This window comes from Molothrus ater, chromosome 23 (assembly GCF_012460135.2).
Source record: "Molothrus ater isolate BHLD 08-10-18 breed brown headed cowbird chromosome 23, BPBGC_Mater_1.1, whole genome shotgun sequence".
In the NCBI taxonomy this organism is placed as follows: Eukaryota; Metazoa; Chordata; class Aves; order Passeriformes; family Icteridae; genus Molothrus; species Molothrus ater.
The window spans coordinates 2638240-2663592 of NC_050500.2; the positions used below are offsets into that span (position 1 = coordinate 2638240).

Below are 25353 nucleotides of genomic sequence, written 5' to 3' on the forward strand. Positions count from 1 at the left end.
GTTTGGGGAGATCTTTTTTCTCCCAGTACCTTTGTCTGCTGTGGTGGACTTCCCAAAGCTGCTGGCAATGAGGTTCCCACTGAGCCCCAGGGTGTGGTAGGCACCTCCATACACATCCTTCACCAGCATGTCCACGTTGGTGTGCTGGCCCTTTGAGGCCAGCTGCAGCAATTCATCGAATTTCTGAGGGTGACAAGCACAGTTACCACAGCTGACCTGAGCCAGAGCTCTGCAGCATCTTTACTGACCAAAACCAGTCCTAGAATTAACCCTGCCAGCCAAAGACAGGCTGCTTCTAATTACAGGGATGTATCCACAGTGATCAAGCACACAGATCTCAAGTGGAACGCCTTTAAAGATGAACACCACAATCAACCTCTTTCTTATCTGCAGATATTTTGTTGAATTTCCCCTGAAAATTAGGGTGGGTCAGCACATATAAAACAGTCAAAAGCCTCATGGAATCCCTTATCTTGAAATTCAGAAACATAGGAACTAAGAGGAAACAGAATTTTGTCTCCTGGAGCACAACAAAAGAGAAGTTCGAGAAAAAAGTCTCAGTGTGCCTTTACTGTCCCTGAAATTAAACTTGCAGGCAAGCTCCATTATCCCAATACTTAATTTATAACCCTGTTAACTTGAATTTCTTCTATAAAACCAAGAGAGAATTAAGAGCAGGCACTGTCATGTGCTAAGATTTCTTCTTTAGGAGCATCAAACCAAAAGCCCAGCCCAGGCTGTGCCCTCCCTTTGACATTTTCTGATCTGGTGCATTTGTAACTCTAGCTTTTCCTACACTGCTGACATTTAGGACTCATTTAAGCCACGGTGGCTCTTTGGGAAGCCCAGCATGATGTCAGAGCAGGACTAAGTCAGGCCTTGTTCGTCAGCCCAGGATTTAAATTTGAATTGGCAACCAAAGAACCAACCATGAGGCAAAATTTCTCCTCTCAGCTCCCAGACATTTTGCAGCAATTCTGTGCTCCCTGCTTTCTTCTGCAGATAGTACTGAAGGATCTGGGTTGGCATTTTAAGTTGAAAAGAGAATAAAAAATTACTTTGAGGAGGCTCTTGTCCATCACTTGTCCTTGATTGCTTTTGGTCACAATAAGCATCTTCTAATTCTTGTGCCTATATTCCACCAGTATCTTTTTTTCATTAAAAACTTCCTTTTATGCATCAGAAGTGTCAAAAATATGGACACAAGTGCAGGACTCAGCCTTCTTACCTAACATTCCAACATTTCAGGCTTCCTCCCAGCATTTACTTTAATCCCACCCCCCTTAAAAGAGACACTTGGGTACCTTTGTTTTGGTGAGCAGAGCTCCCAGACCCCAGAAGGTTCCACCTCCAATTGAGCTGCCCCCAATCCATTCAAATTTGTCTTCTGATTCTACCTGTGAGTCAAACAGGGCAGATTTATTTAGAAAGTCCTTTTATAATGTTGAACACAGATTTAAATGTCAGAGTGTGCAGGGTTTTGGAGGAGTGGAATCAGTGGAGATGGAATCCTTCCACTGTGGAAGTGGCAGGTGAGAAGGGCACATTGCACATCCACCACAAGCAGTTTTGGAAATCTTTGTATTTAATTCTTAGCAAATAATGCTAAATATAGACATTAAACTTGGTCTCTTCAACAGTGTAACAAAACAAACAAAAAAATCACTTTGATCTGACAGCCTTTGTCCTCATTGGGTAATCACTTCTCTAAACATGAAATTAAATGTAATTTAAAAAAATTAGTGAATAGAAGAACATTCATAACTCTGCAATTAATAGAAATAAACCAATAAACTTTAAAAAAAGCACAATTTTCTTTTTAAACCTTGCACTACCCAGGAGCAAGTACAAATCTGAACCAGGGAGAGGTTTCAGATCACCTTCATCAAATCTCCAGCAGAGCATTTTGGCCACCACTCACCTTCACTATGGAGACCCCTGAGCCAATGTTCACCAGCAAATAAGGGAAAATGTTGGGGTGGTTGGTCTGGAACCGGAATTCTGTGTCTGAATCCTTCTGGTAAGCAAACACCTCGTGGGGGATGTTCCTCAGCACAAAGTTGCACCCCTTAATTAGGCAGGTCATTACATCTTCCTTATCAACCCTGAGGGGGAGGAAAAAGCCTTAAACAAATGTGCCGGCCCTCCTGATAAGGCAGTTTGATTTTGGAGTTTGCACAGATTTTGCAGAGGGGAGTTTTCACAGCAGCTGGCACAAGCCCAGCTCCCTGGAAACATGAAACCTCCATCTGCACATGGCCTGGTGCTCCCCTCCTGTGCCAGGAGTCCAGGCTGGAGTTCTGTTACACAGTAACTTTAATCATGTTGTCATTAAAAATAATCCTGTTTGCTTGTTTACACTGCTCTTTTCCTGCCCTGCTCCTTTCATGGGCTGTGCACCCCTGCCATAAAGTAGGTCAGGAGGCTTAGCTGGAAATTAACCTCAAAAAAACAATTTCCCAACATGGAATAATTGTCTGTTGCTCGTCCCCTGCCTCCTAATAAAGCACAAAAGGCCCCCTCAACATCTCAGCACTTGTTTATGACAGATTCAAGGGGCTGGGAGGAGCCTACAAGTGGGATTAGCAAACACAGACTTCTCACAAGAGCAGCAGGATTCACAACAGGGTATCCCCAGTGTGGAGTCTGGGAATGTGATCCAAAACTTGGAGAAGATGATTGATAAATCAGCTAACACACACTGACTTCTGTGAACTTCTGTGTCTCTGTGCTGTTACTGATTTATGGAAATTCCTACAGGATATATCCTGAGGCTTGTTGGAAACACAAGGCACAAGCTCATCTGAAGTGCTACAGAATAATTTGTGTGTTCCATGGTGGAGAAAAACAGAGTATGTGAGAACCAAATAAAAACTTAAACCAGGTGCACCACATGAGATAAGAAGGGAAAGTGCCTCCTTATCTTGATCAGTTGATCTTTAGTAACAGCCAATAAGGTACTAAAAGTGGCTGGTGTGAAATAGAGATAACAGAGCCCAGCTTATCAGGAGAAATAAGTGATTTGCAAAGACAATCTAAAAGATGAGTACAGGCCCTCAGGGGGTGAGGAATCTCCTACACAGATCACAGCAGGAGAGGTGCCTTGAAGCTCTCCCCAGTGATGTTTAATATTGGGGTAAATGAATGTTTTCCTACACTTACAGCACAGAAAGTGTGAATTTATAGGCACCACCCTGTGTGGCTTTGATGGCTTTTGTCTCTGTATTGATAAGATGGCCTTTGATGACATCTAGGCAGGTTTCAGTGTCAACTTTTCAGTATTTGATGTTTGATAATGGTGCTTGAGCAGGAAATTTATGAGCCTGTAAATTCACGGGGCTGCCTTTTGTTCTGCTGCAAGCCTTTGCATGAAGTTTAGGTAGGAGCTGTACAATAAATGACTGTCACATGAATTACCTCTGAGCATGCCCAGGAAAATGACAAAAGCTTTTGGAGTAGGTGTAAGTTCATTCTTTACAGAAGAAAAAGCAGTTCCACTTACTTCAACCCCAGCTTCTTCTCAATAAGGTCTTTGAATTTATAGGCACCACCACCTGTGGCTTTGATGACTTTTGTCTCTGTATTGACAAGATGGTCTTTGATGAAATCTAGGCAGGTTTCAATGTAAGTGTTTTCAAATTTAATGAAGTGAAGTCGAGCTGTAATCTCCTCCTGAACAGATATTTCATACAAAGGTTCATTGTCTATGTCCTTTAAAAGAGAAAAGGATTTCTTAGAGAACATCAAGGTTAAACACTGAACTCCTGAACATCAATACTTGTGCTTTTCTTGCCCTTGAAACTGTGTTAATGCCATTAAACACAACACCTCAAGCTGTGTCAAAGAAGAACAGAGTTTCACAGCTCTTAATTCTCCTTAAGCTGAGATAATCAATTCTCCCATGTGCAGGAAATCCCTCTGCATGAGGAAACTTATGTCTGCACAGGAGCAGGGATTTTTTACAAAAGTACCACGCTTACTGTCTGGAAAATAAATATTTTAATAAATAAATATAAATAATAAAAATAAATACAAATAGTACCTGGCAATACAAACACTTCCCAAAAAGGTTTATATAAACAAGTTATTAGATGTGTTTGGATACAATAATTTCTGTTCTAGCCAGTCCAGAACCTCACTCCTGTGAGTCAATCCCATGCAGCTGATCCCTGATGGAATTCTCACCTTTCCAGAATGATCAAAGGATCTCACTCTTGCCACTTTGTGCTGTACAGTTGAGTAATAAGCCAGCTTGGTTAATGAACCACCTGTTCATAAAGAGATGACAAGTTATGATTAATGCCTCACCTTGGAGCAAACAATAGAACTTGTGTTGATGTCAGCTCTTGGTTCTCCAGGTTTCCTCAGGTAAAGCCAGAGAAAATTAATGGGATTGCAGAAAGAATCCTTTGAAAGAATCCTTGCAGAAAGAATTTTTTGTTGAGGAACTTCTTGGCCTGGTTAACCCCCAGAGCATCACAGGAGGGAAAAGCTCCATAAATTCAATTTGTGCCTGACTGATGTGGGATGAAGATGAGCAGTGGAAATTCTTAATCAGCCAGGCCAGTACATGTACTGCTGTCATTCAAATTGTTTGGGAACTTTATGAAACCCCCCAAAACCGCACCAGGATTTTCTCAGCTGGTTTGCCCCCACTGAGCAATGCCCCCCATGTGCCAGAGTGCTCCAGCAGCAACACTTAATAATATTCTCACCCTGCTTTTAGGGACAAGCCTGCAAACTCATGGTTTAGAAAATGACCCTCTGTACTGAGTAATTATTTTGCAAGACTGGTCTTGGCTTTGGGGTAAAGAATGCTCAGAGTGCTGTTTCTCAAGCACACAAAAGTGGAGATGTTAGCAATGTGCAAGTCTGAGCAGAGCAGCCTCGTCACCCCCTTCAGGCCTCCAGTCTGCTCATGGCAATAAAACTTTCAACTCTCCCCTTGAAAAAGAATTCAACCCCTTGCCCTGTCTTTGCATCTGACCTGCAAAAGTGGATTTCTGGGGTTACACTGAATAACTTCAATGTTTTCCAGCACAGTGCTCCAGGTCTGAGGGTAACTGTGATCCACTACTGGTTAAAGTCAGGACATTAAAGTCCTGAAAGTAAATAAAAACCTGGCAATGTTAGATCCTAAATAATGGCTAAATTCAGTGGCACTGCACTCTGCTGCCTAATAAAAACCAAGAAATGAAGCAGCAGAGGTGAAAGATACTGTCAGCTCTTCCACAATGCTCAAACATTTTTGCTAGGAAAATATTTGCAACCTGTAGGAGAAAAACAGGCAGTTTACTCCAGGAAAATTTAAGTGAGGTCAACGTAGAGTGACCATGGACAGACACCTACAGTAACTAAAGCAATAAAGCTTCCCTGACCTTGGATCTGATTTCAGTGTCCCAGGCAGTGCTTTGAAGTTTCTGGTAAACAAAACCCACGGTCTGTTCTGCTAAAAGGTGAGGGCTTGCAGTTTTTATGGGAAAGTTTCCCTCCACGGCTCCAAGCTGAGGCTCAGTGCTGGAATGTCACATTCTTTACACCAACAATGACACAGGTGCTGCAGGAATTCACCAGCAGACCCACGGGATGCAGAGCCATGGCTTTGTGCATTATCCCCTTGCTCTCCCAGTTTTTAAAGACTTAAATCCATTCAGAACACCAGCTGAGACATGTAACTAGGTTTTATAACTAATCCCAGGACTCTAATTCCGAGCTGACCCGCACAAAGGGCCAGCTCCAGCTGTTATTTTCACAGGCGTGGAACCAGCAGCTCCCGAGGGGCTGAAGTGACACGACAACATTTTCTATTATGGTGCAGGTTTTGTTCCCACTCTCCCTGAGTCCCCAGCACACAGAGCAGTGTTCACCTGACCAGTAACAGCTTGCTTTTCTTTTCCCTGGCTTTTCTCCTAAAAAGTTCCGCTGATCCCGAGACCGTAAAAGGGAAGGGAAATGTCTGAAACGGCACTTGTGGCTTAGTGGGTGTCCACAGAACCACTGCTGATCCCTGCACGAAGGAACTGGGAAGAAGCTCAGCCTGTCCCTGCACAGTTCCCGGCTGTCACCCTGCCGAGTGTCACCCTGTCCCGTGTGTCACTCTGTCCCCCGGGAAAATCGCCAGTGTCGGCTGCTGGGGTGTACGCACAGGGCAGCGGGTGGTTTTGGGGGTGACTGAGGCAGCAGTGACAGACCCCGGCACACGGCAAGCCCCGCATCCGCCCTGCCCTGCCCGGGCAGTGCCACAGCCGCCGTCCCCGGCCCTTTTTGCTTCTTCCAGGCCGGTTTGGGAGCAGGAGGAGCGCCCGCAGCATCCCGCGGGCCGCGGCCTGGGCCGGCCGAGGGGCTTCGCACTCGGGCCTGGCGCACTGGGGCAAGGCCCGGTGCGCTCTGAGGGGGTGCAGCCGATGTTCCCCAGCTCCGCCGCCCCCCGGCCGAGCCTGCCGGGCTCTCCCCTGTCCCCCCTTGGCCGCCAAGGGCAGCCCCGACCGGGCCACCCCGCCCTGCTCCCCGCGGCCCGTTACCCACGCGGGGCCCACCGGGACTTGTAGTGCCGCTCCTCGCTAGGGCCGCGCCGGCACCCGGCGGCGGGACTACAACTCCCGTCGTGCCCCGTGCCACCCCCCATATCACGCAACCCGCTGGGAGCTGTAGTGAGCCCGCACTCACCCGCGCTGGCCCGCGTTTCGTGGGGGACTACACTTCCCAGCGCGCCCCGCGCACGCCCGGCCCGGCCCCCCGCGGGCCCCCTCGGCGGGGCTGGAGCTGCCGCCCGTTCCCCGCCGCCGCCCCCTCCCCGCAGGCCTCCCCCGCCCGGTTACCGATGTCTATGGCGAAGCGCTTGGCGTTCTCCAGGTTGCGGAAGATCTCGTCGGGCGGGAGGGTGATACTCTTGTCCAGGCTGCCGTGACCGCTGCCGCGCCCGCCCCGTTCCGCCATTTTGAACGCGACCCACTCCCTCCCTCACCCCGGCCTCATCGGCATGCAAATGTATGCGCATAAATCTGCATGCGAACGAGAGGAGGCGCGGGGAATCAGGCGGGGAGAGCGCGCTGGCCCCGCCCACTAGCGTGGGGGCGGGGCTTGAGGGACTTCGCGGTGAAGGGGCGGAAAAACCGCGACGGGGAACCGGGGGGGGAATACCGGGGAGGGGTCGGTGAGACCCCGAGGGGTAAATTGGAGAGAAACCCCTGGGGAGGGCAGAGAGATCCCCGGGGAAAACTGTGGGGAAAAGGGCGGAGAGACCCCCGGGGGATATTGAAGGGAGACCCCAGGGCGGGGACGAGGAGAGACCCCAGGGCAGAGAGCTCGGGAGGGGACAAGGACAGACCCTTGGTGGGGTCGATGAGAGCCTGGGGAAGAAAATTGGGGGTGACGGGGAGAGAGACCCCCGGTGAAACGTGGAGGGGAATGGGCAGAGAGACCCCCGGGGGGAGCAGGGGGATCCCCGTTAGCTCACGGGGGTCCAGGACACCGATACAGCCACACACCCACTGAGCAGCCCCACGCGTGTCCTCTGTAGCCAAACCCCCTAATTTTAACCCCTCACGTGTTTCCAAGTGATTTGTGACCCGGACGAATCCCCAGGAATGTGAATTTGCGCCTTGGAAAACTTTATTTAAATAAATTAAAAGTGCTTCCTCTGTTTGGTGTCCCTGCCTGTCACAAGGGGTCGGAATTAAGTGATATTTAAGGTCCCTCCCAACCAAACCATTCCATGATTTTTTTCACCCTTGCAGTGACCTTTCTTGGCTCTGAATTCCCAGAGAATTGGCTGCTCGGGCGTGCTGTTATTTTTGTCTCACATTGAGAGAGCTGGGGTTTGATATTCCCGAGCTGTGGAAAACAGCATTGCAGAGGTCCCGATGGGAAATTCGGTGTTAAATCTGAATATCTCTGCTTTCTCTGGAATCTGTCTCATGCCAGTTGACCACAGGGAAACCAGCTGTAAAAACTACTTAAAAAAAAAGACTTTGGATTGATTAAGCAGATTTTTATTTATTTTTGACCTTTAAAAGTTTCTGCAACTTCTGATGTTCAAGACAACTCTGGCACAGGTCATACATCGGTGCAGCTTGCACAGAACACATCATAACATCCTCCAAGGACAGTAACAAATTCCCATTTTCCCTTGGCAAAAAGGTACCAAAAATTAAATATAATTTATACATCTGCCTTTCATGAAAGACTTAGATAAATATTTCTTTTACAGTGGACAGCACAGCTGTAACTTTTGGTCCTATAAGGACACAAAAACGAGCTCCTGCCTTTACAAAAGGCACACATGCATCCTGAACCTCACAAACAGCCCTGGCTCGTGAGCAAGACATCCCGAGGAATTTCCTCTACACAGTTTGGGATATGGTTTGACCATTCTCAGAGCGTGCTTAGTACGCACTATAAATATTGATTATAAATATTATAGATTATAAATATTACCAATTATAAATATTACAGATTATAAATATTATAGAACCCCTCGTGGCACCGTGGGAAGGCCAGATTCCCAAATGTGTCACAGTGAGACACATTCCAGGTGCGGATGCCCTGGGAGGAAAAGGAAAGAGGAAAATTGGGAATTCTGACCATCCCAGGGGTTACAGCTTTCCCAGCAGAGGTACAAGGACTACCTCACAGAGGCTGAGAACAGCCAAGCCCTCCCAGCAGGAGGATCCAGCTCACATTCATTCCCTCAGAACAACTTTCTCTCCACGCGGTGGGATGGCTGTGCTCCTTCAGGGAGAAGGGGAGCTCGCACCCGTGCGGAGCAACGACCTGCTCAAAAAAAGGGGAAACATTCTTCCCTACTCGTGAGAGGAGCGGGGGCGACTTGTACAGCCAAGCCATGGGCTCCTCTGGAATACGGGAAAAGTCCAAAAATCACAGGATTGGGAAATGCCGGTGCCTCCCGAGGCCGTGGCGTCTCCTCGGTGCTGGAGGTGGGTGTGGAGGAAGCAGCAGGGTCCCCAGGTGCCACCTGTGAGCTCCAGGAGTGGCAGCTCAGCTTCCCCGTGGGATGGAGGGACGGGAATTGCAGAGGAGCCCGTCAGGATCATCCTGCTGAGGGCTCCTGGCAGGGGCTGCAAGGGAGGGAGAGGGGAAAAGTGTTACACAGGGAGACGGTTTTTCCAAAGGAAAAGGCAGCGAGAGGGATAGGGGATGGGATGGGATCAGTGGGATGGGATCAGTGGGATGGGATCAGTGGGATGGGATTGGTGGGATGGGATGGGATCGATGGGATGGTATCAGTGGGATAGGATGGGGTCAATGGGATTGGATGGGATCGGATTGATGGGATGGGATTGGATGGGATCATTGGGATGGGATTGATGGGATGGGATCAGTGGGACAGGATGGGATCAATGGGATGGGATGGGATGGGATGGGATGGGATGGGATGGGATGGGATGGGATGGGATTGATGGGATGGGATGGGATGGGATGGGATGGGATGGGATGGGATTGATGGGATGGGATGGGATGGGATCAGTGGGGTGGGGAATGGGATGGGCAGCACTCACCCGTATCCCGGCTCGCTCACAGCAATCCCCCCAAGGATTTCTCCTTTCCCCCGCTCAGAGCTGGGCTGGTCCCTCTGAAATCCCTTCTCCAGACAGCTCCAGCTGCTGTAAATCCCACCCGGGGTTGCCGAGCTGTAACACAGAAGGGAAGGTGAGGAAGGTGAGGGCAGGTGAGCAGCGAGGCTCCCCCTCCCCAGCTCCCAGCCCCGGACAGGTGCGGCCCTTCCCTTCCCAGGTACTCACCCTGCGCTCCCCTCCGGGCCATGGGATGCTGTCCTGGCTTAGGGCAGATGTCCAGGGACAGAGCAGCGTTATCCCAGGGGCTGCTCCCGGCTCGGAGTGGGGAAAGCAGCCGGGATCTGCCCTATTTATACACAGGAGCCGCATTACCAAAGTCTGGGTCCGGAGCGAGTCGCAGTTTCCCACAGTCTCCAGCCAATCCGTGCGTGCCCGGGACAATGGGACAGCATCCATTACAGCATGGCAAATTGACTGTGAATTGCCTGGGGATAATACCCCGCTCCCAAAGGAGCAGGTGGGCCGGGGAGTGAGGGACACAATAGGGTTTGGCATCGCGGCTCTGGGCAGGGAACGTGGGAAAGCGTTGCCCGTCTTTATCATCCGGCTTCTGCCTGATGTTGGGAACTTCGACATCTCAATGTGCTGCCTTTTCCCAGGCTGGCTTGAAATGAAGCACAGAAGACTGATCCCAGGAAGAGATAATGCTCTGCGCCCCAAAGAGAGGTTGAAAAGGGAAAAACGCAGAGTTAGAGGGACTAAACCGTTTCATTGACATTAAACCGTGCTTAGATGAATACAGTACCAGATAATTTTCAGGCTAAAATCGAGGGGAGAGCCCTTCAAACAGTTAGCTTGGAATATTTTCCTCTGTATTGTGGAAAGTCCCTCTGTAAGTTATACCCAGAGCTCTTCCTTGCTTTTGTTTGGCTAATCTGGGCTTTCCTACGGCAGACATGTGGTGATTGTGATGTCTTTCCCAAACACGTCCTGTTTAATTTCATGCCACTTTGTAAATGCCTCACTGTTCCTGAGCCTCCACCTAAATATATTTCCCATTTACAGACATCTGAGAGGGAGCGAGAAGTCAATTCCTGACCATTATTTTGCTATATTATCCCATTTTCAGGTTGTTCCACAGGTGTGAGGCCCTCTTGGCACTCTGCTCAGTTTTGGGATTTCTCTGTAATGAGGGAGAAAGGAGCAGGCAGGATGCTGGATTGGAGCTGCCTTGCAGCAATATTGATTTATTTTTTTTTTTTTCCAGGCTGTTTTAAGCTGCCAGCTCAGGTCTGCTGCCCCCTTCCAGCACAACCCAGTACAAACCCAGTCGTGGTCAGGATCTCTCAGGCCTCATGCCGTTTTTGAACACCTGTTTCTTACAACATTGATGAGAACCCTGCTTATTTCTTGTGTCTGCCTTTCAAAATCAGGCAGGAAATCTCTGATTTAATCAGAGCATCCCTCCCCTGGCCAAACCTGTGTCCATGGATAGCTGGATAGCAAAGTGTCCCATCGCACAGAGGGCTGGTGAATAAAAGGATATAATTCTGCTAAAGGTGATCCTTTTAATTATTAACCTGAAGATTTTAATGCCTTTTCCACAATTTTCACAAGCCAGGTGTATTCCCTTCCCAGCCCAAAGACAATTTATATTTAGATGGATCACTTAGGGTACACCAATTTTAATTCTTGATGGTTGTCATAAACTATGACTTAACACAGACCATGAGTCTCATTCGAAATCAGCTGAATTATTTTGTCAGCTTGTAATCTGCAGCATTCCTGCAGTAATCTGCAGTATTCCTTGGAGCTGGGGCTATCCCTGCTGCAGGTGTGGGAATGGATTTGTAGAAAATTCTTAAAATTTGATAGAAGGTTTATACAGCTTGTATTTGTATGTAAATTTTGAGATAAGAAATATTGACTTAGAAATACTACAGAATAGGATAGACATTGTTGGGAGAGAAATTGAATTAGAAGTAAGTTTTAAAGGTTGGTTTTGTAAATAAGATTAGATACTTTAGAGAAATAGAATTATGAAAGATGTATTGTAGTAGGACTTATGAGGGGTAATTTTAGATGATTCATTTTAAGGTGTTTATAGTATGGTGTGGTTGAAGCTGGTAGGCCAAGAAACACCTATAATGAATTGTAAATAAAAATATCTAACTTCTAATATTATAACAAATTATTATTACAATTTTATAAATTAAGAAAATTTTATAAATTAAGAAAATAATATCTGTAGTATTTCACCCTTCTCATAAGAATAAAAATTGAATAAAAATTTTTAAAACACCACGCAGTTACCTCATCTCTAAGTCAAAAAAAAGTTAAATCAAAAAAAGTAAAGGTGTTAGGAAAATTGATCCACAAACACCAGAGGTTTATGTCCAAAAAGGAGACAGAGAAGCCCTTTGAATTTATTCAATAAAGGCAGAGGCCATGGGGCATTCCCCTGGGGTCTCTACAATTTTTGGAGGATGCAACCTCCTTTTTATCCCAGTTTCCTGGCTGCATTTCCCTTCTCTCTTTCCCCATTTCTGAGGTACTTGAGAGGTTCAGACTTCCTGATACACCTGATACCAAAGATTCCCTCTAATGTACAACCCTCCCTTTTAATTTTTAATTCTTATGGAATTCAGGGTTTTTTTCCCATTTCTGATGTACTTGAGAGGTTCAGACTTCCCAGAACACCTGATCCCAAAGATTCCCTCTAATGTACAACCCTCCCTTTTCATTTTTAATTCTTATGGGATTCAGGGTTTTTCTTCCCCATGGTTTCTTTCACCTCTCAATGTCTAATTTCATTTATCAGCAAACCCAAGGTTCATTTGTAAAAACAAATATCTTTTTCCCATTCATCAATCAGCGGGATCCTCCCCATTGCTTCTTTTCTCTCCCCCAGTGCTGGTTTTATCCACCAGCAGCCCCACAGCTTGTTTGGAAAGACGAATTCTCCATTCCTCTCAAAAGTTAAAAGTTAAAAGTTAAAAGTTCAATCCGTGTTCAATGTGCTTGTGCTGTTCCTGCAGAGGGAAGTGAAGCACGGGATTTTCTGGATCCCTCCTGGGATGGAGGGGATGGGAAGGAAGGAGGATGCTGGAGGCGGCCACGGGGAGATGGGGAGGGAAGCTCTGACCCAATTTCCAGCCCTGGAAATATGAAATGAGCGGGTTTAAAGGATGCCACGCCGTCCCCAGCACAATGCCCCGGCCTCCAAAGGGCTCAACCAGCTCGGGGTGATTAAAGGCTGATCCCTTCCTGCAAGGGCCGGGCAGATGGCGCCGCTCTCCCCGGGACCCTCCCAGGCACACTTCTATTGTTGAAGGGCAAAATGGGAAACCCTGGCAGCTCCCTCCATCTGATGGGAATGGTGAGCCGGGCACACAACAGCCCTCTGCCCCCAAACCCCCCGGATTCCTGCGTTTTTCTGTATTTTCCGTGGTATTTTCTGAAAGTTCGGCGATATTTTCAGAAGATTTCTAATTCTATTTTCTGAAAATTCCATTCTATTTTCTGTTAAATCCCTTCACTAGCACTTCCTCTCCTGAGAAGCCTCAGAAAAGAACGGGAACACTAAATATCTGATTGCTTTGGAATGTGGTCTGGAGATGGTTTACCAGCAGGGGCATCTTTGGTTCCAGAGGGGAACCTGTGGGATTGCTGTGAGCTGAGGAACAGCCCCAGTGTTAGGAAAATTAACCCACAAATACCAGAGGTTTATGTCCAAAAAGGAGACAGAGGAGTCCCTTTTTACTTTATTCCAATAAAGGGAGAGGCCATGGGGCATTCCCCTGGGGTCTCTCCCATTTTTGGAGGATGCAGCCTCCCTTTTTTATCCAATTTCCCTCTATCTTTCCCCATTTCTGAGGTACTTGAGAGGTTCAGACTTCCTGATACACCTGATACCAAAGATTCCCTCTAATGTACAATCCTCCCTTTTAATTTTTAATTCTTATGGAATTTAGGGTTTTTTCCCCCATTTCTGAGGTACTCGAGAGGTTCAGACTTCCCAAAACACCTGAGTCCAGAGATTTCCCTCTAATGTACAACCCTCCCTTTTCATTTTTAATTCTTACAGAATTTAGAGGTTTTGTCTTCCCCATGGTTTCTTTCATCTTTCAATGTCTAATTTCATTTATCAGCAAACCTAAAGTTTATTTGTAAAAGCAAATATCTCTTTTTCCATTCATCAATCAGTAGAATGGGCTGATAAATGAAATTAGACATTGAGAGATGAAAGAAACCATGGGGAAGAAAAACCCCCTAAATTCCATAAGAATTAAAAATTAAAAGGGAGAGTTGTACATTAGAGAGAAATCTTTGGGGTCAGGTTTATCAGGAAGTCTGAACCTCTCAAGTACCTCAGAAATGGGGAGAGAGAGAAGGGAAATCTGGCTGGGAAATTGGGATAAAAAGGAGGCTACATCCTCCAAAAATTGGAGAGACCCCAGGGGAATGCCCATGGCCTTTTCCTTTACTCAAATAAAGTACAAGGGCTCCTCTGTCTCTTTTTTGGACATAAACCTCTGGTGTTTGTGGATCAATTTTCCTAACAAGGGGAGCTGAGTGTGCTGCAATGGAGCAACAGGTCTGGAGGAGGCTGGACTACCAGCAAAGAGCTTGGAAGCTCAGGATTTCCTTGTCAAGCCCAGAATTTCCTTGTCTGTGTCACACAGGTTTAAAAAGCAGCGCCCTGTACCTCTGTGGCTGTGCTACCAGCGCACAACTCGATGGCTCACACCAATTTTAGAGCATTTTCATTTTAGACCATTTCCTACATCCATGCCAGCCTGTCTCCCAGATGCCACTGATGGCGTTTTTAAAGAAATAATTATGATTTTTAATGTTTTTTTTTTTTTTTTCTTCCCTTAAATGGTTTGAAAATCTTTCTGACAACACCTCTTGAGACACCTATTTAGTGTCAAAGAGCATAACGTTCCCAAGTTTTAAAAGGGCCTTGGCATAATACTGATCGATCAATGTGCTCCTTGGGAAAAATAGCTCTCCAGATGGTCCATCGGGACAGGAATTGCTGCTCCTCACAATGAGGAGCCAAAAAAGCGTCACTAATGTGGGCTGTTGTGAGGCACGCTTCCTTTGTGGGCCTCTGAATGCCCTAAATAGGGAAGAAAGTGTGGGAAACTCGGAGAAACTCAGGCCCACACTCTGAGGTTAATAGGGGCTTTGTCAGGAGAGTATTCCTGAGCTGTGGGATCAGCATAATAAACAACATTTTCCCTAAGGGTGGGAATGTGTTGGGAGCAGGGGAGAGTCACCCCAGGGGCAGGAGGAGCCCTAAGAAGCTTTGAGTTCAATTATGAGAAGTGATAATAATTAATAAATTGTAAACATAACCTTTGCTGGGCAGGGGCTGGGCAGGCTGGAGGTCTGGCTTTTAGCTCCGGGGTAATTGGTAAATTAAAGCCCAGAGGGGCAAGGCTGGGCTTGATGGTGAGAGGAATGGTGGATTTGTCCTTCCAAACCAGCTGTGGGTCTGCTGGTGGATAAAACCTGCACTGGGGGAGATAAAAGAAACAATGGGGAGGATTCCACTGGTTGATGAATGGGAAAGAGATATTTGTTTTTACAAATAAACCTTAGGTTTGCTGATAAACGAAATTAGACATTGAGAGATGAAAGAAACAATGGGGAAGAAAAACCCCTAAATTCAGTAAGAATTAAAAATGAAAAGGGAGGGTCGTACATTAGAGGGGAATCTTTGGTATCAGGAAGTCTGAACCTCTCAAGTACCTCAGAAATGGGGAAAAACCCCTAAATTCCATAAGAATTAAAAATGAAAAGGGAGGGTTGTATATTACAGGGAAATCTTTGGTATCAGGTGTTTTGGGAGGTCTGAACCTCTCAAGTACCTCAGAATGGGGGAAAAGCCCCAAATTCCATAAGAATTAAAAATGAAAAGGGAGGGTTGTATATTACAGGGAAATCTTTGGTATCAGGTGTATCAGGAAGTCTGAACCTGTCAGGTACCTCAGAAATGGGGACAGAGAGAAGGGAAATGTGGCTGGGAAATGGGGATAAAAAGGAGGCTGCATCCTCCAAAAATTGGAGAGATCCCAGGGGAATGCCCCATGGTCTCTCCCTTTATTGGAATAAAGTTACAGGGCTCCTCTGTCTCCTTTTTGGACATAAACCTCTGGTGTTTGTGGATTAATTTTCCTAACAATGGAAAGCAGAAGGAAAAAAAAACCCAGCTTTTTTCCTGTGGGGTTTGGTCCCTTCCCACTGCCCAGGGAGGAGAAATCCACTGTTCCTCTCCCTCACACTCATTTTTTACCCCACCTTCAGAGGTGCTGCCAAGCTGAGACCCTCACACCCGCTCCCTTGGGTGGAACCCCATGCCCAGAAGAGCAGCAGCCCGGCCGGTGCCACGCGTGGCTGTGGTTCCAGCAGTGCCCATCAGGCTGGGCTGGCCTTTGGGGCACACGGCACTCCAGCTGAGCCTGAACTCCCCCAAACTGCCCTCATTAGGCCTGATTTAAAACCCCCCCAGGCATGGACAACAGCTGGAGTTGTGCTGGGATGCAGAAGCCTGTGCTAATTGGCAAGGACAAGTTGAGTGCGGAGAGGTTGAAGTGACTTCTTCAAGCTCGCTAAGCAACCATAAAACCCAAAAATATCTCTTGTGAATTATTTAGCAGTTCATTAGGAAGAATAAATCTGGAGCACTGGTAGAGACCTGCATCAAACCCCCCACCTTGAAGAGCATTCAACCAGCCTGTGCAGAAATAAAACCGTTAGGAAAATTAATCCACAAACACCAGAGGTTTATGTCCAAAAAGGAGACAGAGGAGTCCTCTTTGGCTTTATTTGAATAAAGGCTGAGGCTCCTCTGTCTCCTTTTTGGACATAAACCTCTGGTGTTTGTGGATTAATTCTCCTAACAAAACCAAAATGATCCACAATGCCCAAAATGAGGCAGAGCAGCACATCCCTGTTTGGTTTTTGGGGCTTTTCTGTGTGGTTAACAGAGGATTTCACCACAAACCCAGCAAGGACTGGGCAGGTTCAGTGCTGGCTGCAGTTTGATCTGTCAGCTGAGCAGATCTCAGGTTGCTTTTGACAAGATCAGGTATTCAGTGTTTCCTTTCGTCAGGGAGCAAACCCTGAGTGCTTGAAATGCAGCTTTTCAAGGGCACCTCTCCCAGGGAGTCTGAGGAAAGTTGGATTTTTGTCCAAATGTGTTTTGTGCTGTTCCTGTATCTCTGGAAGAAGGAGAGTGTCCCCTGTCATAAACCCAAACCACTGAATTGCTGTGATTAGGGAATAGTTTTGTGAAATGAATATTTGTGCAGATTTATTTAGAAGAGAAGGTAAAATAAAAGGAAATAACTTAGGAGAGGAAATGCTTCCTCAGTCTCTCCTATCTAATTATACTTTTAGCCATATGTGGGCTAATTTCACTTCTGGAAAAGAAGCCTAACAGAATTTATGTCATAAAATTAAAGCAGCAAAATTAGTTCACCTCATTGCAGGCGGTTTCAAAGGTCCCCAAGCTGAGGCAGGTGCCAAACCCTTTGGAAGTTATTGGGAAATTTGCACAGGCAGAAAGCACAAGGCTGCTCTCAGCTTGGTGGAAAAATTAGTGGGGGAAATGAAGTGGCTGTGGAATGAGTGATTTGTTGGAGGCAGAATAGGTCACTGTTAAATCTGAAACGTTGCCACTTCTCAGCGCCTCACTTCAATTTCACCTCCATTTCGATTTTTGATAATTTTTCCAGAGGTTGCTTCCTCACAGGATCTGAGATCAGCTCTGCCAAAGGGATTTCCCAGATGTAATTCATGTATTGGAGTGAAGGGCTCAGAACTGACACCTCCTGATGGCTTCCCCACCACAGGAGAGGCTGCAGGCACCCACTCCAGCAGTGCCAGCCCTTTTAATCATCCCAAAGCAAAGCATTAATGACTAAAACCATTTTTATTGTACTGTACAGCGAGACATGCAAGTTTAACATCACACAGGATGAATACATCACAACTTTATAAAAGCTTTTTAAGCTCCTTGGCGTGCTCAGTGAATGATTATAAAGTACTTATTGCCTCCCTTCCTCCCCCTTTTCCTTAAGGTATTTCCTTTACAAAAGGCACCAATTATCCCTCAAATGAGAGCAGCACAAAGTGACACGAAGAGAATTGTCCCCAGAGCTCTCTGTGATCATCACAACTTTCTGTAAGAAGGATACTAAAAATAGCAGAGGAGCTTCAGAAGAATCAGCATTTCTTAATGACACCTTTCACTCAAAAGGGAAAGGCTCAATCCTCTCTTTATGATACAAAATACATCCTCCGAAGGGCTCCTTCTTGAGGAAGGTCAATACATTATCTAGAGACAATGGAGCACTTGAACTGTGACCCAGGCAGTCAGCAGAAAGATTTCCAGTGACAGCCACAGGCTCAGCAGCCTGTGATGGAACCCTGCTCTCTAAATCACCACAGAACTTGGTCCTGTCTTTGGCCAGGAGCCACCAATAGAAGCAACAAACCTGCTGCAAGATACACCCAGAATCCTTCACTATGAAGGGAAACCACCCAGCGACCCTCATTTCTGCTGACAGAAAAAAAAAACCAATAACCACCCCTTCCTCCCACCTTTGGAAAGCAACGTTTCCTACTTCAAAGAGGAACTAATAAACCACAGGTCCCTCTAGTTTTTTTTTTTTTTGGAGCCAAAAAAACCGTGGGAATAAAGTTCAGCAGCTCTACCAGGGTCTCCAGATGGTGGGAGCAGCAGCCAGGCTCTTCTGGGCAGGCTGTTTTCTGGGGAGCACACAGGGAGACAGGGGGGAGCCAGGCAGAGCTGCAGAGTAGGAGGCATCTGCAGCCAGCTGAGCCTTGCAGAAGTGCTTGATCAGCTGCACCTGGGTCTCCTTCTTGGGCTCGTAGTAGGACAGAAAGTGCATGGCTTCCCTGAGGCACCGCAGGTACCCGCTGTTAAAGTCCTGCTCTGGGCTCTTGTGGATGAAAGCTGAAAGAGAAAGAAAAAGCAAATGCAGCGGGTTAAAACCATGACCAAAACATGACCAAACCATGACCAAAACATGACCAGAACATGGGGCAGGGACCCAACGCTAACACTGGCTGCTGGTGGAGTGTGGGGCTGGGAAAGCAGGGACCCTGGGAGCAGTGGCATTCCTGAGCCTGGCACGTGCTGGGCACAGCCGTGGTGTGGCCACACTTTTGGGGGAAGGTGGGGAAAGGGAGGGAAACCCTGCTAGAGTTCAAATCAACAATTTGTGCAGTGGCCTTCACGTGCTTGGGGCTGGGGTGCTCCGTCCCCTGCCTGCCTTGGGGTGTCAGAGAGCAGGTCCAGGTGTGCAATACCTGCTCTGCACTCACCTTTTTGGTCCTGCAGCTGGCTCTGCTGCTTCAGGTAGCTGACAGCCACTTCCAGGATGTCGGCTTTCTCCAGCTTGGAGTTGGGCTGGTGCCTCTGGAACTCCTTCTCCAGGAGCAGCTTCAGCTGCTCGATGCTGCTGTTAATCCGGTCCCGGCGCATTTTCTCCACCACCGGCTTCCTCAGCTGTGGGAGAGGGAGCAGATCCTCAGGGATTTGGTGAGACCTGACCCAATTTCCCCTCTCATACACCCATCTTCAAAGATGCTTATTTTTAGCAGGAGAGCTGTGTGACCCATTCCCCACTCGTTTTAATTTTTAAAAATCTATACAATCACCCTTATCTCTCTTTAACCTTATCTCTCTTTAACACATTTGCTCTCTCCCAGACCACTTCCCCCTCTTCTCCCATGTTATATTTACTTTCTAGGAGCAGGCCAGCCCTTCCAATCCCCTCCAGGGCTCTACTTACTTTATTCTTTTCCTTTGGCAGCAGCTTCTCCTCCATGTGGATCACGAGAGCATTGCTGGGAGCCATTCCTAGCGCTCAGCCCTGGGCACAGACCCCAGGCAGCTGCTGTGCCGAGTGTGATGAGATGCTCTGGCAGCTCCCAAATCCCTCTATTTATACCCAGGGAGCCGGGGCAGATACGTGAGTGTGGGGACGGCCGGTGTTTCCCACAGCCCCGCAGCCAATCCAGCCCCGCGGAGGGACAATAGAGGAAGCATCCATTAGTGCGTGGTACATTGATTGCCAATGCCCCGGGGAGAATAACCTTCTGCCCACGCTGCTGGTGGAGTGTGGGGCTGGGAAAGCACCGACCCTCCAGCTGGTTGGGCTGGCATCAGTGGCATTCCTGAGCCTGGCATGTGCCGGGCACAGTGGAGGAGGCACGCTTTTGGGGAAGGTGGGAAAGGGAGGGAAGCCCTGCTAGAGTTCCAATCAACAGCCCCAGGGACATCTCTGCCATTCCCAGAGCTTGGAGGAGCTCTGTGTGTGTGTGGGTGTGTGTCTTGTGTTGAGTTTGTGAGGGTCCCCAGGACGAGGTGAGAGATGAGAATCTGACTCCGTGTTCTCAGAAGGCTGATTATTCTATTCTATTCTATTCTATTCTATTCTATTCTATTCTATTCTATTCTATTCTATTCTATTCTATTCTATTCTATTCTATTCTATTCTATTCTATTCTATTCTATTCCATTCCATTCCATCCCATCCCATCCAATCCAATCCTATACCAAAACTAAGAAAAAGAAAGGCTTAACAAGAATGAATAATAAAAACCCGTGACTGACTCCTCAGAGTCCGACACAGCTGATGGTGATTGGTCATTAATTAAAAACAATTCACATGTTTGGACAAGCAATCTCCAGACCACATTCCAGAGCAGCAAAACATGGAGAAGCTGAGGCTTCTCTTCTTGCCAGGAGGAGAAATCCTGGCTAAGGGGTTTTTCAGAAAATATCCCAGTGACAGTGGAGTGTGCAGCATGGGGAGCTGGGAAAGCAACCATTTATTTTGTGATAAAGGCAATATAAAGAATGAAGCTGTGAGGGCACTGGAGGTCAGTTCTGATTTTGTGTCGTGAGTAAAATATCTGCTTGAGTACAGCCCTTGAGACAGCACCAAAAAATAACCCAGAAGCTACCTGGGGAAAGCTGTGCTGCATCCTGCCTTGTGTGCCCCAGGCAGAGGTGTGCTCCTCCCCTGAGCATCTGGGCATGGCAAGGGAGGAGGGAAATGTGCAGTGAGGTAAGAAAACCAAAGAATTTCGTGCTTGGAAATGCTGCGATGAAGCCTGGGGGTAATGGGCAGTCGACAGGAAGGAGGGAGGTGTCACTGCTATGGGACTCATTGTGGCAGCCTGAATGGACTCAGCCCTTTGTGAAGGGCAGATGTTGTCCTTGGAGCCCTTTATTCCCTGCCTTGTGGGAAAGCCAGGAGACAAGACATCTCATGAGCACTTTGAAGCAGTCAAAGGATTATGATACAAAATAAGACAGCTCAGAGACCAAGCCCCAGCTTCTGCCAGCTTTAATGAGGTGCTGCCTGTTTTCCTGTGCTCTCTGCTGGCATTTTTCCAGGAGCTGCTATCCTGGGTTATCCCTTCCCTCGCAGGGGAGCCGTGCTGGCACACAGGTAGGCATGGACCAAGCTGGTTGAAGACACTGCAGTGTCAAAACCCATCTTTTTCCCAGCTCCTGAGAAGCCCTGACCTTTATTGCTGTATTAGCACTGATAGCCAGATGGTCTTTTGGGAGTTGGATTCCTTCCCTTTAAATCATTCAGGCTCAAGCACCGTCACTAATGTCGGGAGGAGTTGCAAGGCACACTTCTATTGTCCCAGCAAGAAATGTTGTCAATGGGGGAAGAGTCTGGGAAAGGCAGAGAAATCCAAACCCACACAGCCTGCTGCTAATAACCCCTTTGTGGGGCTCTGCTGCTCTTGGGGCACCATGAACTCTGTGGCTTTTTCACCCAGGAAGGCTGAAACGGGCACGTTTCACCATCCAGGGGAGAAGGGGGTGACAAGGGCAGCGACAGAGGTTCACGCAGGGGTGGCTGCAGGAATGCTGAGCTGCAGCTCAGGCCGTGCTGGGGCTCTGGTTTGTTGTACTGTGCCTCGGTTTCCTCTTTTGGGAAATGGGAGAGGGGTGCTGAGCTCTTCCACAGAGCCCTCTGGGAGCTGACCTGTGCCCATGGGGCTCACGTGGCCCTTGTGCTTTTCTGCCATCTCCTGGGAGCACATCAGGGTGTCCCAGACATCTTTTATGGAAAATCCTTTCCTTAGGATTTTTTTCTCCTGAGAAGCTGAGAGGCCTCCAGAACAAAATGTAACCAATGGTTATCTGCTGCTGTGGGATGCAACAGGTGCATCTGGGATTGGTCTTATGTGGTTGTTTCTAATTGATGGCCAATCACAGTCCAGCCGTCCAGACTGTCTCAGTCAGTCACAAGCCTTTGGTATCATTCCTTTTCTATTCTTAGCTAGCATTCTGATGAAATCCTTTCTTCTATTCTTTTCGTATAGTTTTAATATAATATATATCATAAAATAATAAATCAAACCTTCTGAAACATGGAGCCAACATCCTCGTCTCTTCCCTCATCCTGAGACCACCACACCAGGGAGCAGAGTGGAGGAGCAGCAGTGCTGGGGCTGCTGAGAGATTCTCGTCTCCCTGTGTGTTGGGAGCAGTGCTGGGAAAGCTTTTATAGCCAGGGAAATGGAGGGAGGCGAGGATGAAGCCAGCTCTGATCTCAGTTTCAGGGGGAATGTGCTGATGGCAGCAATGACACTGCCAGAGTCCCAGGCAGACCCACCTGGGGGGGAAATCTTTGGATTATCTTTGGATTATCTTTGGATGCTTTTCAAAACGATAAACCCTGGTAAACTGCTGGGTCTGTGTGTCACTGCTGGAGTGATCTGATCTAATGGTGAAGGTTCAAAGATTTCAGCACCACAAATCCCTGCAGTGTTAGCACATCCCCTCATCACCCTCCTGTTCTCACAGCTTCCTCCCTGGATGTTCTTGGCCAAGGACCTGTTTGAGGTGACCCCTAATTATCCTCTGACAGCTCTTAATTGAGGAGCCACTGCTTCCTTTGGTGTCTCCAAGATGAAGATCCCTTCTCCCAGCCCTAACCCTGCCCTTAACCCTAATCCTAATCCTGCCTATCATGCTCTGCTCGGGGTCCTTCAGTGACATGAAACACAGAAAATAATATAAAAATGGTTTGGCTGGAAGGAAATATATAAAGAAATAACCATGACAAACTTGTTATTCAGGACTGGTTTCTGTTCCCACGGGGAACTCTGCATGTGAACCAGTGGAGTGGGAGTCAAGGGAAATCTGCTTCTTCCAGGGGAAAAGGTTATGTTGTTATTAGAACTGTTGTATGAAATATTCCATTAAATGTCATTAACATGGCATTATCTTGCCTCCTTGAGACACCAGAACCCACTAAAAAAGGGGTCTTAATACTGTAAAGTCCATTCTTCACAGATTTAACCTTTTTAATTAGTTTTTCTTCAGATCCAGAATGTTTAATACACTGCCATTCCCAGGTGCATGAGTGAAGGAAAGTGGACTTTGATCATTAAGAAACATGTGAGACAACTTGATCTGCATTTTTAGGGTTGTTAGAGGCAAAAGCAATTTTCTATAGCTGCTTGTGTGGTGACCCCCAAGCAGCCATGCCCCAACGACATAGTCCTTCTACAGAGAGTATCACAAATAATTAAAAATTAAGGAGAATTTATTATTTTTCTGCCCAGCTGAAATTCCCACAAGTCACCTCTCGGCACATTCAAGAGTGCACAAGAGGGATTTATTATTTCCTGGTATATTGACTCTGAAAGGTCCGGGGATTACAGCTGCTTTGCACATGAATGGCTGGAGTGTGTTGTACAAAAGGCATGGTCTGTGGGATAATGGGCTTGGATGTGGGAAAGAGCTGACCCTGGGGGAGAGCAGGCTGGTGCCTGATGGCAGGAATCAATTATGGCTCAAAGGAACACATTGCCCTGGGAGCAGGCTTGGCGGGAGCCACCATGGGCTCTGTTTATCACCCTCCTCCTTCCAAACCTGGAAAAAACAACCAGGGGATGGATTCTGGCCTTCTGCTCCTCCCTGGGACTCAGGGCTGAGTTGCTGAGGAGTTTGGAGATGCTGCTGCTCCCCATCTCTGGGATGGGGCTGAGGGATCTCCTGTCACCCTGATTTTTTAAGATTTTCTGAGCCTTCTGATGTTTACATTCCTGCAACGAACTTTCTCATGCACTCCATGTAAATAACTTATTGTTTTGCATTCTTTTATGGAGGAGGAGAAATTTGATGGCCTGTTGGTTTGTCCAGTGTCATTGGAGAGGTGGCACTGTCACTTTTGGAAATCTATAAATTGTTGGAGCCAGAAAATAAAGAGTCCTTTTTGCCTTGGAAAGAGCAGCGAGTCTGTGTCGTTTTGTGTCCTGTAGTGACAGATCTCCCACGTGCAGCCAGATGGGTTTGAGGTTCCTCCCAACCATCCTGGTGTTAGGAAAATTAATCCACAAACAGCCAGAGGTTTATGTCCAAAAAGGAGACAGAGGAGCCCTGTAACTTTATTCCAATAAAGGGAGAGGCCATGGGGCATCCCCTGGGGTCTCTACAATTTTTGGAGGATGCAGCCTCCTTTTTATCCTAATTCCAGCCACATTTCCCTTCTCTCTTTCCCCATTTCTGAGGTACTTGAGAGGTTCAGACTTCCCAAAACACCTGATCCCAAAGGTTCCCCTGTAATATACAACCCTCCCTTTTCATTTTTAATTCTTATGGAATTTGGGGCTTTCCCCCCATTTCTGAGGTACTTGAGAGGTTCAGACTCCCTGATACCAAAGATTCCCCTCTAATGTACAACCCTCCCTTTTCATTTTTAATTCTTACTGAATTTAGGGTTTTTTTCTTCCCATTGTTTCTTTCATCTCTCAATGTCTAATTTCGTTTATCAGCAAACCCAAAGTTTATTTGTAAAAGCAAATATCTCTTTTCCCATTCATCAATCAGTGGAATCCTCCCATTGTTTCTTTTCTCTCCCAGTGCAGGTTTTATCCACCAGCAGCCCCACAGCTGGTTTGTAAACACAAATCCACCATCCCTCTCAACTGGGAGCTCCCTGAAAGTCCCCTGGAACTCCCCATCAGTCACCTGCCCTGTCCTGGCCAAGGGAGGACACAGCCTGTCACTGGCAATGCAGGGTGGACAGCAAACAGAAGCTGCTGGGTTTGTGCACTTCTGTCACTGTTTGGTTTTGGGTGAGTTTTTTAGGAGATGGTGGCACCCAGCCCTTACAATGGGCTCTGCGCTTCTGTGGGTCTGGCAGTGCTGCCAACCTTCCAAATATCAAAATTTGGGCTCTGGGGAGCCAAGAAATAGGCTGAACATCCCAGAGGTTTAACAGAAACAATTTGATGTTTCCCATAAAAATAAAAGCATTTTGATGATTTTTTTTTTTTTTTTTTTTTTTTTTTTTTTTGCTGAGCGTTTGGATTGATAGAATTAATTTTCTCTCTTTATAGAATTATGAGGCTTGGATGTGAAGTCCTGCTGAAGGCCCCAAGTATTATGAGTGTCCTGATAAAAGCCCCAAGACTCAGCAAACAGTGCTGCCAAGCTTTTGGCAGGGAGCAGGTGTCCTGCAGAGAGGATATTCCAGCAGAGCAGGTTGGGAATGGGGAATGTGGCTCCTGAAGTCTGGCCCCAGCAAGCACTTAGTGTCATTAACCAGAGGGGAATGGTGTTTCTGTGCCAGGCAGGAGGATCCTGGCAGCACCAGCAATTAATCCCATCTGCATGGAGCAGATATTTAATCACCCAGAGGCCAGCAGGGCAGTGCTGGGAGATAAGAGCCAGAGGCTTCCTGGGTGTCCCCTGAGCCTCCTTTGCTTGTCCCTGCCTTGGGAGCAAGTCTATAGC

At 47.2% G+C, this 25353-nt stretch overlaps 2 protein-coding genes across 2 annotated transcripts in view; both read right to left on the reverse strand.

Annotated features, from left to right (window-relative positions):
• The window catches only part of PANK4 (pantothenate kinase 4 (inactive)), an 18336-nt gene extending 11368 nt beyond the window's left edge, over positions 1-6968 (reverse strand). Inside the window, exons 1-6 of the mRNA XM_036396177.2 lie at positions 6819-6968; positions 4186-4268; positions 3503-3711; positions 1922-2105; positions 1305-1397; positions 30-183 (exon numbers count right to left, since the gene is read on the reverse strand). Of these exons, the coding sequence (XP_036252070.1) occupies positions 30-183; positions 1305-1397; positions 1922-2105; positions 3503-3711; positions 4186-4268; positions 6819-6936 (841 nt within the window). The 5' untranslated portion in view covers positions 6937-6968. The remainder of the gene's footprint in view (positions 1-29; positions 184-1304; positions 1398-1921; positions 2106-3502; positions 3712-4185; positions 4269-6818) is intronic.
• A 10494-nt stretch (positions 6969-17462) lies between these two features.
• On the reverse strand, positions 17463-19455 carry HES5 (hes family bHLH transcription factor 5). The gene is made up of 3 exons (XM_036396303.1): positions 19370-19455; positions 18900-19083; positions 17463-18528 (listed from the first exon to the last, which is right to left on the reverse strand). Exons 1-3 carry the CDS (start codon positions 19433-19435, stop codon positions 18263-18265), a joined length of 516 nt encoding a protein of 171 aa, XP_036252196.1. The 5' UTR covers positions 19436-19455; the 3' UTR covers positions 17463-18262.
• Between the last annotated feature and the right edge of the window lie 5898 nt (positions 19456-25353).

Coding starts and splice junctions, on each gene's coding strand:
- HES5 (XM_036396303.1), bottom strand. CDS start 19,435: ATGGCTCCCAGCAATGCTCTCGTGATCCACATGGAGGAGAAGCTGCTG. Junction 19,084..19,369: donor TGCCAAAGGAAAAGAATAAA/GTAAGTAGAGCC, acceptor CCTCTCCCACAG/CTGAGGAAGCCGGTGGTGGA. Junction 18,529..18,899: donor CCAGCTGCAGGACCAAAAAG/GTGAGTGCAGAG, acceptor TTTCTCTTTCAG/CTTTCATCCACAAGAGCCCA.